Source organism: Chaetomium globosum, genomic scaffold (genome assembly GCF_000143365.1).
Source record: "Chaetomium globosum CBS 148.51 scaffold_1 genomic scaffold, whole genome shotgun sequence".
Classification (NCBI taxonomy): domain Eukaryota; kingdom Fungi; phylum Ascomycota; class Sordariomycetes; order Sordariales; family Chaetomiaceae; genus Chaetomium; species Chaetomium globosum.
Window position 1 is genome coordinate 4,634,764 of NT_165976.1, and position 14,570 is coordinate 4,649,333.

Consider the following 14,570-nt stretch of genomic DNA (forward strand, 5'->3'; position numbering starts at 1 on the left):
CGGACGACTCTCAGGAAGTGGGGGGAGCTCCCTTGACTCGGAGCCAGCAAGCAACGGCGGGCTAGGAGCAGAAGGCCGTACCTCCCGAGCAGGCGAGTCTGGCCGGCTCTCAGGCAAAGCCGGCAATTGCCCTGAGTCAAGGCCAGCAAATGGCAACGGGCTAGGAGCAGCAGGTGGCGCATCTAGGGGAGGCGACTCCGGACGACTCTCAGGAAGTGGAGGGAGCTCCCTTGGCTCGGAGCCAGCAAATGACAACGGGCTAGGAGCAGCAGGTAGCGCATCTAGAGCAGGCGACCCCGGACGGCTCTCAGGAAGTGGAGGCAGCGCCTCTGGCTCAGCAAACAGCAGCGGGCTAGGAGCCGAACGTCGAGCCTCTAGAACAGGCGAGGATGGGCGACTCTCAGGCAGAGCCGGCAACTGCTCCAAGTCCTCAGGGAAAAGCAGCTGCGCAGGAGCCGGAAGCAAGGCCGCCAACGGAGGCGAGGCTGGCAGACTGTCAGGAAGGGCAGGCAAACCCCTCAGGTCCTCAAAGACAGGTTGAGGTTCGGCCGCAACAACTGGGAGTGATGGTGCCAGGGCAGGGGATGATTCAACAGGGCTCTCCGGCAGCGGTGGCAACGCGTCCAGATCCCCGACAACCTGCCACTCATCCAGGGCATCATAGGCAGCTTCATCCGACTTTTCCGTCAGGGCATCGAAGCCGCGCGAAGGAGGACGAGAAGCGACGGCGGCTCTGGGCGTCGTCTCGCCCGACCCCAGCGGCTCGCCAAACTTGACCTCGCCAGCACCAACATCAAGCCCCCTGCTCGACGTGTCAATCTGCAGGGCCTCCAACAGGCCCACGGAAGCTCCCATCCCCGCGGCGACCCTGAGCCCGACGCCCAGGTAGTCCAGGTCGTCCTCACGTTCCTCAAACTCCGGCCCTGGCGACTCCCGCGAGGGGGGTTCGCTGGGCGGCAACGCGGGATACTCATCCTGCTGCTTCGACTCAGCGGCAGGACCGTGAGCGCTCGAGCTCGCGGTCTTCTCGAGCAGGTAAAGCGGCTTGAAGTCTCGCGAGCTGTCCCACGACATCGGTCGCGCGGAGCGGTTCCTTTTGGGCGAGATATTACTCGTCTCGAAGTGGGTGGTTGCGACGGGCGAGTGTAGGGGCGAGAAGCGGAAGGCAGGGGAGGAAGGAACCGAGCCGCGACCCATGCGGAACTGTACTGGCACAGCAGTACGGCTGGGTGTCTTGGGCGGCTCAACCGCGCTACGCCGGCGGGTGTGCGTGTGGCCAACGGTGCCGCGGCGCGGGCGAGTTTGTTGAGGAGACGGTGTGTCGTCCTCACTGTCGGGAAGGGAAGGGAAGAAAAAATCTTCTTTGTTTAGGTGATCAAAGCTGGGCGAACCAGGCTCGCTGGGAGGGAGGGGCAGGAGATCACCAAACTGGGGATCAATGGCGGGTTTGATTTCCCGCTGGATGATCTCTGGGTCGACGGTCTGCGAGCTGTAGCTGATGCTGCGCTCACGCCGAACCGGTCCCTGCATCTTCTCCTCCTCAACAAGGTCCTGGGCGGCATTGGGACGGGAAAGCTGAGCTGCGATAGCAACAACGGCTCCCGCCAGGCCGGCACCTGCGCCAAAGGTGCCGGCATTACCTAAAAAAGAATCCTTCTCATCGCCGTTCTGTGTTATTGAGCGCTCGTGGTGCTCGCTGCTGCCGTTCGTGGGGGGCGAGATGACGGATGCCGTGTCATGATGGCCGCCATTGAGCTTGCCACTCGGATCGGATACGACCGAGCTCAGCTCGCGGTCGATCCATTGAAAAGAATCACCGGGTCGATCAGGCGGTTCGTCTTGCTCCGGTATGTCATAGGAATCCTTCGTGCTCTTGCGGCGATTCCTTTTGCTCTTCTTGCTGCTCGAGCTTCCAAAAGACACTTCAGACGAAGGAGCGGAGTACACTGTGGTGTCGTAAGAGCTGTCCCGCTTCGACTTCGGAGACTTTGTGGAGCTCTTGACTGACCACTCATCATCCGCGTCGAGCACCGAAGGTTCCCTGCTGAATTCGACATCTTCAGGCTTGGGCGCGGCTTCAGCATTCCCACCCACAACGTTTTCTTCAACACCCCGGTTGGCAGAATCAAGACCGCGGTTAGTGACGGTTTCAGAAACTGGGGCCGTGTAGGTAAGTTCGTTTGAACCGGGGGGCGAATCTCGTTTCCGGTAGGTGGGATCATTAACTACCATGTCCGGATTAAACCCAGTGCTTTGCAGGCCCACAGCGACGGTGGCGGCAAAGTCGATGTCATCTTCATAAGGACCCGCTGTCCGAGGCGTCTGTGGGCTAGCGGGTTTCGGACCAACCTGAGGAGGGTCATCGTCGAATTCGTACGGAACTCGTGACCGACGAGGAGGGGTGGATGGTGCCTGGGAGACGCTCCGGGTTGGCGAGGGTTGTGATTCCGGCGCTGTTTCAGTTGATACCGGCTCCGACTCTTGCGTAACGTCTCGGGGTGCTTCGGCGACAGTTTCAATCGTCGGCTGAACCTCCGGAACAGGCACCGGCTCCGGTTTAGGCTCCGGCACGGGTTCCACATCCCGCGGTTTGTCTTTGTCCGCTTCAACAACGGTGGCACTCCCTGGGGCCCCAACAGCCTTCTCGATTTGGCCCAATCCCTGACCCTTCGTCTTGCCCGCGGCACCAACAACAGCAGCCGCAATGAGGCTCCCCCAAGCGCTCTTCTTCTTACCACCAAACCTGAGTTTGATAGCAGGGCGCTCCTGAGACGACTCGCGGCTTTCCTTCTCCACAACACGGCCGGTATCATAATCATCAGGAACTTCAACCGTCTGGCCGCGGTAGTTGGTGATTGTCTTGGGCTTTCGGTCGTCCTTCTTCTTCTCGTCTTCGGATGTCGCATCATCAGCAGCTTGAACGGCAGCCTGCCTGGCTTTCATTTTCTCCAGGGAGGGAGACGTCCTTGGCGTGGGGAGAACAAGGTTGAGCATAGGCCGCTCGCGCTCACACGACGGGTCCCTCGATTTGAAGATGGGCATCATCACGGGGCCCAGGCCGGACGCGCTCGCGCGAGGGGGGTGAAACCTGGAAACGTCTTGTGGCATGATGACATTGTCGATGCGTACGTCGGCGTTAGGGCCATCGAACTTGCTCTTAGTGGGAGGGCGTTTCATCTCGGGCGGAGTCACGATGCGCCCGACAGGTTCCTCGTTGTCTTCATATTTGTCCACGACCGAGCGCGACGGGGAAGGCGTGCGGGAGCGGATCTCCTCCTCAGCAATCCTCTCGGCCATCCTCTTCTCGCGGTAGTGCCGGTTGGCCTCGTCCTGCACGACGTCTCTCACAGGCTCCGGATCTCTGCCTCGGGGGGGTTCACGCGAACGGGACCGGGCACGGTCTTCGCCAGGCACCGAAATGGCAGCAGGGGTCTTGTCGTCCCCAGCCGGAGCGGTGGCGCCGTTTGTTTCGCCGGAGGCCTGGGCTTCTCGCACCTCTCGCTCAAAAGAGCAGCGCCGGCTCAACCGCTCCTCACGTTCGTCAAGTCGACTAGGCATTTCACGGGCCCAATCGGGCTCGCGTTCGACGGTGTGGATAACAGGAGTGATGGAGCGCTTCGGGCTGCCCAACGCCGGAGTGGGAAAGGCATCAGTCGCAACCTGATATTGGAAGGGATCGACTGTGTCGTTCTTGCTACTCGAGGGACCAGGTTCAGAACACTCCTCTACGGGAGGCTGCCTGCCCGCGTCCAGTTCCGCAATCCGCTTCTTCTCGAGCTCGATTTGGCGCTGAACTTCCTCGATCATGCGACGGGTCTCTTCGCGCTTAGCACGCCTCTCCTCGCGGGTAGGCTTTCGCGCCCCAGGTTCCAGCCCCCCTTGCTTCTTCTCGGGGAGGGGCGGGACCTCTTTGCTGGCCGAGGGGCTGCTTCCACGTTCATCAACGACCGTGACGGCGTCCTTGCCCTTCGAGCGGCGGCGTTCTTCGCGCTCTCGACTACGCTCCTCCATGTGCTCGCGCGTCTCGACCTTGCGCTTCTCCTCACGATCGCGCTTCTTCTCGACGTCCCTCAACATCCGGTCATGCTCCGACCGCGTGCGCTCGTCGTTGCTCCGACGCTCCTCCTTGTAGCGGAGTTCGCGCTCCTCTCGCACGCGACGTTCATACTTATCGGCAAGTTCCGGGTCATCGCGAAGGCGGCGGGCGTCCACCTCCTCCCGGCGGTGGCGCTCCTCCTTCTCACGGTATTCGCGGGCTTCACGGTGACGCTCCGCTTCGCGCTCGTAGCGGAGACGGTCTTCGCGCACACGGGCTTCTTTCTCGCGAAGCTCGTCGAGCTCGCGCTGCTTATTAGCGTCTGAGACGGCGGCAGAAGAAGGGGCCCCGCTAAAAGCATTCTCTACAACGCTTCTCATGTCAGGGGCTCCCGGGTGGGCGTGGCGGTCATCAAAGTAACCCCTGTCATCCCGTTTATCATAGTCCCGCTCATCGCGCCTCTTCTCCCGTCTGTCCTCCGCGATTCCAGCCAGCACCGCTCCTGCAGCAGCGCCGATGACCGCGGGCAGCGCACCAGAGGCGACAGAATCCACAGCGCTCCTCCTGTCCGAGTCGCGACTCTTCCTAGACCGACGCTCGCGCGGGCTCCCCTGTTGGGCCTGCTGGTCCTTCTCGACGGCAGCGCGCTGGTCCTCCAACACGCGGGGCGACACGGGAACTCTCGGCTTCGGCGCCTGGATCGGTACAGACGACTCGGGGCGGCTGGAATACAGCACGCTATCCCTGTCGGTGTCTCTATCTCTGTCCCGACGCGTCGGCGTGGATGGAGCTGGCGCCCCGGCAAGCGGAACAGGCGCGCCCGAGGCGCTCGGAGCTGCTTCGAAGCGGGAGGGGTTAGTGGTCGGGACCGGGTAAACGTTCCGCATTGGTCCAGCCTCGATCGATGCGCTATGTGGTGGGGGGATAGGGTCATGCTGTGGCAGTTGTGATTCCGTCGGACCAGGAGGGTGCTGTGGGTACTCGCCGGGGCGGAAGCCGCAAGGTGTGTTGATGAAGCCACGGAGGGAGTTGATAGGGCCGAACCTGGCTGGGTCCACCGCGGAACTCTTGCGGCGAGGAGAGTAGATAGATTCAGGCGGCACCTGAGAGATAACGGTCGGGGCAATGCTCTGGCTTTGCGGTGGGGGGGCGATGGGCAAGCTAGGGTCCGAGAACTTAGGCATGGGGCCATAAGCCAGGGCAGAGTTGGCGTCGCTCGTCGAATCAGAATCGGAGTCCGAGGCGGATTCCCAGTCGGTATCAGAGTCGTCGTGGCGGTGGCTAGGTTTGGAGGAGCTCATGCCCCTGGCGGGCTGCCCCTGGGACCCGTGACGATGGAACTCGGACAAAGCCGCGACGGCGGCTCCCATGCGGGAAGGGCGCTTTTTGCCAACCCGTTCGAGGTCTCGGATGTTTTCGGCTCGCGCAAGGTCCGAAAGCCTACGGCCTAGGGCGAGAATCTCCTCGTCGGTCTGGGCCCTGTTCAGTGCAGGCCGTCCATCGGGTCCAAACAACGGATCATCCTGCAAGGGGTGGTGAGACGGGGCGCCGGGGGCGGGATGGTAGGTGGGCTGGGTATGTTGCGCATGCGGTGGTGGGTATTGCGCGTTCTGAGGGTATTGCGGGGGGTATTGTTGAGAGTATTGCTGGGGGTATTGCTGGGGGTATTGCTGGGGATGCTGCTGAGCCAGTTGGTGGGGATGATACGAAGGGTGTTGGTGGTGCTGAGGGGTCTGTTGGTATGCTGCCTGCTGCCTCTCAAAGGAGGACCTGGACATATAACCTGCGCCATAGGCCAAATCGCTGTCGAAAGAGGACGAGGAAGAGTTCTTCTTGCGAAATGAGCGGCGCTTCTTGACCTTCTTGACCGACGAGGAGGCGAAGAAGGAGCGGATTCCCCAACGACTTTTTCGCGAGATGTTCATCAACGAGGACGAGGTCGACGACGACGACGAGCTCGAATCGGCACGGGCTCGTCCCTGGGAGTGGGAATGGGACACTATCGGGGCGGGTTCGGCGACGGGAGCCGAGACGGCGGCGGCGGCGGCGGCGGCGGCGAGCTGCTCTCTGGAATGCCGGCGCTCGGCGCGCCGCCGCCGGGTGCTCTCCGGGCTCCGTCGACGGGGCTCTCGCATGATGCTTGACCGCTCAAAAACAGCTGAACAGTTCCTTCACGGCGCATTCATTGATGTTCTGGTGTATTTTCGTTTATTTACGCGATATTCGATCAGGTCTCAATCGGATCGAGATGCGCTTCCGTCGGCGTCGCGATGGCCGTGTAGTTGAAAGGCCGTAATTTCGTCTGACGAGCAGCAGTGTTTGTTGTTTAGTTTACAAGGGTCTCTTCAGGAGGCTGGGATTCAACCGCGGTGCCACTGGCTTGCCGGTGGGGCTCGAGAGCTCCCCTCATGGATATTTGGGTTGGCAAGCTGCCAAGGTTGGTCCACAGAGCGCCTCAGCCTGCCAAGCTCGACCAAGTTCCCTGGAGCATCAACATGGGTCTTCCATCCACATCCCAGGGTCGTGCAAGGGTACCAACGATGGGCAGCGATGACCCACCACGGTGCCACCCCGTCTTGCCCGTCCAGCCGTCCATCTGAACTGCGAACAGCAGCAACAAGTGCAGACAAGCGCTGCTGACCAGCGAACAGCCCCCACTCACCCCGGGGCCCGAACCCGATGGCCTCTTTTCAGTTTCCTCAGCTGGGATGAAAACTGCAAGTCGCATGCAACAAGCCGATGCTCGACAGCGATTGGATGAACTCGGAGGGGCATCGGCCTGCCGACAGGGTTTACCTGTCCAGAGCTTCAATCAGCGTGCTCCAACAAGATTGATACCCTCCCGTGCCTCCTTCGCTCCCAACACGGTCAAATCATGGGACGCTGCCGTCTCGACTTGCAGGTTTGGCGTGCACAACCAGCAAACTCACCGCTCGGCCATTTTCCGCACCCATCATGCGCAACTTATCGTTGCGGCCCCCATTGCATGGACCAAGTGGGACGGCAAGCACACCCAACTAGCTGCTATCTCTCCACGTGTCATTCGGCGACAAGACTTGAACTCGATCTCCTTTCTTCTTCAAAAAATCGGGTTTCACGACATCCACCACTACGATCGCCTTGTCATTTCCTGACGTTGCATCGAGGCCATTGGACAATGTTCCGCATATTTCGGTCGCCCGCATGACATGAGCCGACAAGGCTGGCTGGCTCACTCGCCTGTTGGCTCTGCTTGCCTCCAAGCTAAGCCATGCAGCCGTCCCGATTCAGTTTCAATTTTCTCCGTGGTTCAACCGCCGAGGGAGATGGCAAGACAGACTTCGTACAAGCTTTTCCATGCTCGGGCCAGACCATCATGACGAGATCTCACCTCACATGCCGTACTTCGTATATCGGAACATACTAGGAGCCTATCCGAAATGAACATCTGTCCGTAGAAGGTGAAAACTAGGTACCTTACCCACACCAGTCGAGGCTCCTAGAACAATGAGTGTGTGTAGCATACATACAAATCATGCCATGTTCATTATCCGCCGCCTGCTCTATAGCCATCTCTTGGTACCCAAAGGCCATTCAAGAGCATAGCTACTATTTCCCTACTGTTTCCTGCTTCTTATCACACTTATTATCTGAACCTGCGGGAATGAACGTAAATAATTGGGAATAGAACGTCTTAGTTAAGTATCTGAACGGTAAAGCCAGGTCTTGCAGCCTTGCGTGGCCAACATCAATTACCTAGAGTCATAAAATGCAGTTGGTTGTAACGACTGCTTGATTCGGTGAGGTCTATGTCTATTTCTCATCCCTTCGCCGAGCTGAGCTCGCAGACTCACTAGATGTGAACCCGCTAAGATACCTTGGAGCTCAGCTACGCCTCGGATCTGGAGGTGGCCCCAAACATCGATAAACGGTCCTCCACACGGGCGATGGAAAACCAAATTACACGGGGAGCGGGAGCAGAGAAGCGGCAAATTCAAGCAGTCAACTGCTCAAGTATGAGTATGTCAACCATGATGCTCTCATGCAACGTCTTGCTCCATCCAGAACAGCTAAATCCAGCTGGCATCGACTGAATGATTTCAGGCCATAATGGAGTTGGGGTCGGGCAACCTCGAAGGAAATGGCCCCCGACCACGGCTAGGTGCGCTCGACTCGCCGGCTCTTCTAACGTATTCAAAGATCCTTTTGGACAAGGTCGACAAGACTGTGGGTGAGAGAGGGAGAAAGGGAGTGTTTCGGGTGGGATTTGGTTTGTATTCTTATATATAGCCTGTCACTGCCTTGGGTGAGTCACTGTTGCTTTCCCGGTCATATGTTCATATGTCCCTAGTCGCCTGAGACACATTGCCTGAGAAATATTGCTCGCTCTGAGTGAATTTCTTCCTACTCGTGCCCTCCCAACTTGAACTGTAATCCACTTGCAGCACAGGCACCCTGCCCGACCACTCCAAGGTTCGTCCGGTGTAGACAACAAGCGTTTTATTGCTTGGCTCCCACTTGTTTTCAGCGGCAAGAAGGTCGAGCTCAACAGCATGAATGTATGCCGATGGTCTTTCGTTCTTTCTCGCATTGTATGTTTATGGTCAGTCTGACTATGCGCCTCACCTCGGGTACCGGCAGGGCGAAAGCTCGGTGTCCCAGCTAGGCGGCTGGTTCTCATGAAATGCACATCCGTACATACCTACCCAACACGAGACGCGGTGGTCCTGGCTCTGTTTTATCCACATCCTAGTCGTTAAGAGGGAGGGATAAACAGGCCTTTTTGCATGTCTGGGACAGTCAACTTTCTTGGTGAACATTTCGTGCTGCCTACCTTCCTGGGGAGACAGGCGGATGACAACCTAATTGAAGGCCAGGACAAAATAATCACGGTCACCCTTCGTCTTGGGATCGTTCCGCCAAAACCATGCTCCGTCCTTCCTCCGTAGTCTGATCCATGCTCTTGTGTGGTTGCACGGGAGCTATCGTCAGGGGCCCGTCAATAAGTACCGTTCGCTTTCGGTTCCTTACGAGTGCTAGGATAGCCGTCCGGAAGTATGACGGCAAGCAACCGGGGATAAAGCTTCTCATGTGATTTTAATGGTAGAATATTATGTCGGATGGAGACGGACACCGGTGTGGGGGACGCGAAGGCGGGATGGTCGAACCTGTCCAGAAAAGTGGAGGGGATATCGGCGGTGAAAACATGGACACCTTCCTGGTCCGCGAAATCTGTCCAAATAACGTGAGCCTAGAAGATGGCAGATATTAAACCATGAACTCGCGCAAATCAGGGAGCCACATCACGATACTAAACATGCCCGATATGTAAGCCGGTTCATTGCTCCTTTGTTTTGCGAGGCAGCAAGCCGTTGCCCTTGCGCCACAGCGACTAGCAACGCGAGAATACAAGGGTCACGCAACCGATTTCTCGGGGTGATGGCTTTCCACTGCAGCCACTCTAAGTGATGGACGGGAGGGTCATATGGCTGCGTAGCGTGTCGGGCGCCCCTCCCGCGGCGATACTCAATGAGTCCGAAGTCGGTCCACGCGGCAACAGGCGACGCACACGAATCTCTCGATCCGAGCCGGAGGGAAAAGCCGATACACGGTAGACGGCCGACAAGACGCTGGTGGTAGTAAAAACCAAACCCATCCCTATCCAAGAGTAGACAACAGGTTAGTGGTTGTACTAGGCTTTAAACAGAGTTAAGAGGGGGGATTGGCAAACGGGAATGAAATCAATGGGCCATTCTCTTCTGCAAGAAGCTCCTGTATTAATTGTTTTCGAGCCCTAAGACCGAATGACGTTTTGAAGCGAAACGCGCGGTTCGCAGCCTTTTCTTCGTCGGATGGGGGATAGAGGCGCGCGCTCTTGAGGTTGGGTCGGGAGGGTAGCTCAAATGAGCAATTTAATAGCTCGAGGTGGCGACTTGTCCATTTGACTGGGTGCAACAAAAGCCGTTCTCGGGGATGGAGGCAGAGTATCCTATGCAGTGACAACGCTTGAGGCAAGTCTGCCTCGGAGGGTGATGCGGGGGCGACGTCGGTGTTGTGAGAGTTGATGCGTTATTTGACGCAGGTAATCCGGAGGATGACAGGGGCGGAGATGGTGATGATTCCATGGTCGTCATGATCTCACGAGTCGTGTGCACATGTTTGAGTCCGTGTGCCCGACACCTTTGGTGGAATCGATTCATTACGGCGAAGAGCGACGGGGTCGCCCCGAGCTGGTAACTCGGTGAACCGCTTAAGCGAACGCTCCCCACGCGTGGTCACGTGCCTGACGACTTGCAACAAACTGTTTTCCAGGCTTAGTTAGTGGCCCCACAACACTGGTGAACTGGTGAATCGAGAGGTTCACCCACCAAAAACCGGTATCTAGGTACCTTACCTAGGCAGGTAGCACTTCTGTACACATACCATACATGCACCGCACTTGAACTAGGTAGTTGTACACAAAGCACTACCTAAACAAGACAAATAAACAATATCATGGGAATGGAGAGGGCCACAGTGAAGAATTCCATTGTATTTTGTTTTCGCAAATTCGGGCTTGATTTAACCGAGAAGTATGACATGAAATGATGAAGACAGTTGTATAACATCATGTTGCTTGTCTGTACCGACCTTTCTTTTGCCCATGGGGTGATATTATTGTAGAGGTGGCCCACAGGCCGAGGTAGCTTAAGATTGCACGGACAGTGAGATCATATTGTGGTTGAACTAGTGAATAGGTACTTAGGTATCTGCAGGTGGTAATGCTCGCCGCTGTTCTTTGTCCTGTACACATTCAATGACACCAGATCATGGACGGGGCGGTGGGCCGCATCCTTTATCCGCGTCCCTTATCTGCTTACCTTCACATAGATCGATCCATCTCAACTCTCATCTCTCATCTCTCAACCCCCCATCTTGTAGGTAACCAAATGGACAACTAGGTAGAAAACTAGGCAAGGAACTAGGTGTTCAACCAAACATCTTTCATGTTCGGCGATGTGGAGCGGCCAGTCATCGGTAATCACTCAAATCCGTGCTGTGCCTAGTAAATAATACAATCTCGAGGAGTCTCACCACTGTTCAGGTCACTGTTCTAGTCACTGTTTAGGTTGCCTCCACGCGCAGACCTAAGGTTTGCTACCTTCAACATGTCTGCTCCGTGAGGTAAAAAAGATACATAAACTGCCCTCCGAGCTCCCAATCTCACCCCCCATTCTGACATTCCCTCCCCGTAAAGCTCGTGCAGGAGCAAGTCGGCTTCACAATTCGAGAACCGGTTATCTTACATCTGTGTCTTGTATCTGCCCACACTCAGCCATGGCTTACTTCAACACCATCCACAGTCCGAGCACCTTTCGACGAAAGGCCTTGTCAGAAGGGGCCAAGAATCTAATCTCTCTTCTCGATACCAAGAAACCTACTCCGGTCAGTTCTTGGGGCCGGAAACAACTCCTCGCTCTGCGGGTTCTTTGCAGGCCACTTACCAAAGAAAGGAATCTCCCCCTCCTTGAGCCCTACCTCCCCAAGGACGTAGCGTCCATCAACCCTCGCATACAAGCTCTAATCCGCGGCCCGGATCAGGGTATGGGGGAGTTGTGCAGGATGTCCGAACCTCAAATCTATCACCTCTACAAAGAGTCAGAAGCCCTTGGGTTTATCTGGACAACGCTTGGTGGACTCCTCCGGCCGCCGGTCAACCAGCCACAAGCCAACCAAGATAGCCACGGGCAGCAGGAAGACTCGGGGCACCACGACTTGTCGCGAGCCTGCAACCAACCGATTTCCTATATACCTGAGTTCTACATTGGCAGTGACGAACCCAGCAGCTCCCAATGCATAGCCTCCAGCACCAATAGCGTCGGATATACAGAGACTCCGCAGAATCCCGCAGTTGAGGATCTCGCACTTAGTCTCATAAAACTCTTCGTACGTCTTGTGTTGAACAACGGCCAGAGCGCGGAGGATCAGTAGCCGGGTGCATCATTTCTAGAACTGCGCGAGGCGAAAGCATCGGCGAGTTACCAATTTAAAACTGGGGCAAACCGCGGTATACAGGCCATCGATGATGGTGGTGTGCGCTTGTTTCGCCCGGGCGAAGCTTCGACTGTGGCACTACTGGAAGCAAAGCGGCGTTTCCAGCTTATTGAAGACGGGAAACCAAGCATTTCGGACGAGCCATTGGCTCAGATGACCGGGCAGGCACTTCTGGCTCTCCTCGGGGCCACCCAGGAGAGTCTTGTAGTAGGCACCAGGTAAGCCGCCCCCCCTTCACTCCCCTCACCTACTCTTCTCTCCCCTTCTGAGACCTTCCCTTTTCCACTGTAACCGCACGACTAATACCAGCATTGTCTAGTGTTGTAACAATCCACGCTACGAGTCACTATGTGAGGTTCTTCTCCTTCGAACCTTCGTCTCTAAAGTACTTGACGCAGTTCGAGAATATTTCACCGACCGACGAGTCCGATCTATACGTCCGGGTTAGCTCAAGCGACTGGTTCGACATCTCCGATAAGGATGGTAGAGAGATGGCTATACGTCACATCCTCGCCTTGCTTACTTGGACACATGATAGGGGGAAGAAGAGCCCGGCCGAAGAGAGCAACGATGATACGGAATATGACACGGACGAGGAGTTGGAGCGCGTAGAATTGATCTACCAAAAATGCGCCGAACGGGCGGGCGAGTTGCAGGAACAATGAGAGGCCATTTATGCTGCGCTCTTTGGCTGAACCCCGAGCGGTTATGCTTGACTAGGTAGAACCCAAACTGGGACTCATAGCTATTGGCGCGGGCGGGTCAACCAGACTAGGGTCGGGCCGCGCTCAGCGATGCCCGCAAGATAGATGAACCTCAATTTTACACGTTATCCTACCCCTTATACGCGAGTTCACAAAGTGCGTACATAGCTCGGCCAACCTTGACTGTGCTACAATTAGTGATGAACATGGATATCCCATATACTGTAAATGTCCTAGATCTTATCCCCGTACCGTCCATGTTCATATCCATGATGTGCCCAAAAGACCTTCCATATCAACCCTCAACCCTCCATCTTCTAGGCAACCAACCAGACACCCCTCATTCTCAGCTACGTGGAACAACCAGTGAAGCCCAAGCAAGTCTGGCCTGCGTCGAGTAAACAACACCGTCTGGAGGAGTCCCGCCACTGCCCAGATCGCTGTTCAGGTTGGCCCGGACTCAAGGGTTGCTGCCCTCACAAAGGCTATATATTTTCCACTCAGCTCTTGATCTCTACCCTCTATTCTCTCTCACAAAATGCGCGCCGGCTTCACCAGTTGGCAATTTTAGTCTCTTGCATCAACCAACACGGCAACCATGGCTTACTTCGACACCATCCACAATGCGAGCACCTTTCAAGAAAAGGCCTTGTCAAAAAAAGGCCAAAAAACTAAGCTCAATCGTCAAGCCCGAGGGTTCTATATCGGTCAGTTCTTGGGGCCGAGAACACCTTTTTGCCCTGCGGTTCCTTTGCAAAAAACCTAGTACGAGAAGGGCCCCCCTCCCACTCCTCGAGCCCTATCTCGTGAACGAGACGCCCTCCCGCCCTGACATCCAGGCTTTGATTGGTGGCCCGGTCCTCAATCTTCAGGTGCTGCCCATGTTGTCCGACGCTCACTTCGTTCTGGGCTACGGCCGAAGCGGCATTGGGTTTGTCTGGGCACAGCTTGGTGCACTCCTCCAGCGGCAAGGCGACGAAGATAACCAAGAGCAGGAGGAACCAAGAGCAGGAGGAACCAAGAGCAGGAGGAACCAAGAGCAGGAGGAACCAAGAGCAGGAGGAGACATGGAGAACCCGCAGGGCACTGGGGTCGAGGACACTGAAATCGATGATCTAACGCTGCATCTCGCACGCTTTTTCGTGCGCGTCGTGTTAATTTGGAGCCAGCAACTATACATCCAGCTACCAGATGAACAGGCTGTCGCTGAAACCCGCGTCGAGAGAGTATCGGCAAATTATCAACTCCAGTCCGGCTCAAACTGTATTCTATGGGCTGTCGAAGATGGTGGCGTGCGCTTGCTTTCGCTGCCCGGCTTGAAAGACTCTCGTATTGTGGCATTAATGGAAACAAAGCAGCGCTTTCAAGACCTCGAGGATGGAAAGCCGGTTATTTCAGACGGACTGCTGGCTCAGATGGCTGGGCAAGCATTGCTAGTGCTCCTCGATAAAAGGCGCAGGACTATCTTCGATACTAGGTAAGCAACAACCCCCCCCACCCCCCCCCTTCCCCTTTTTCCCCTTCTCGCTTTTATAACTACTTACTCACACAACCATGGTCCAGCGTCATAAAAATCCAGGCTACCTGTCATTATATGAAGTTCTTCTCTTTCGAATGCTCGCCCTTATACTTGGGAAGAGTTTCGAATCGCTCTCGCCAAACCACGACTCGACCTTATACTTCACGGGTTAGTTCATCCGACTGGGTTTCGACATCACCATCGAGGAAGGTAGAGAGATGGGCTGTGCGCCACATTCTTGCCTTGGTTGAATGGGCGCGTGATGGCATGGCGGGACGATGATTCGGGCAAAGAGAAC

General features: G+C 56.4%; 4 protein-coding genes across 4 annotated transcripts in view; 3 read left to right on the top strand and 1 right to left on the bottom strand.

The window, feature by feature from the left end:
* The window catches only part of CHGG_01501 (uncharacterized protein), a gene marked incomplete at both ends in the record, with an annotated part of 20,816 nt that extends 14,645 nt beyond the window's left edge, over positions 1–6,171 (bottom strand). Inside the window, one exon of the mRNA XM_001220721.1 lies at positions 82–6,171. Within this exon, the coding sequence (XP_001220722.1) occupies positions 82–6,171 (6,090 nt within the window). The remainder of the gene's footprint in view (positions 1–81) is intronic.
* Positions 6,172–8,125: 1,954 nt separating this feature from the next.
* Positions 8,126–9,455, top strand: CHGG_01502 (uncharacterized protein; the record flags this gene model as incomplete). Its single annotated transcript, XM_001220722.1, has 6 exons — positions 8,126–8,242; positions 8,306–8,321; positions 8,461–8,488; positions 8,544–8,607; positions 9,123–9,260; positions 9,381–9,455. 6 exons carry the CDS (start codon positions 8,126–8,128, stop codon positions 9,453–9,455), a joined length of 438 nt encoding a protein of 145 aa, XP_001220723.1.
* Positions 9,456–11,332: 1,877 nt separating this feature from the next.
* On the top strand, positions 11,333–12,714 carry CHGG_01503 (uncharacterized protein; the record flags this gene model as incomplete). Its single annotated transcript, XM_001220723.1, has 3 exons — positions 11,333–11,941; positions 12,071–12,267; positions 12,369–12,714. The coding sequence occupies 3 exons, from the start codon at positions 11,333–11,335 to the stop codon at positions 12,712–12,714; spliced, it is 1,152 nt and encodes a 383-aa protein (XP_001220724.1).
* A 637-nt stretch (positions 12,715–13,351) lies between these two features.
* Positions 13,352–14,234, top strand: CHGG_01504 (uncharacterized protein; the record flags this gene model as incomplete). The annotated part of the gene is made up of 2 exons (XM_001220724.1): positions 13,352–13,449; positions 13,520–14,234. 2 exons carry the CDS (start codon positions 13,352–13,354, stop codon positions 14,232–14,234), a joined length of 813 nt encoding a protein of 270 aa, XP_001220725.1.
* Positions 14,235–14,570: the final 336 nt, after the last annotated feature.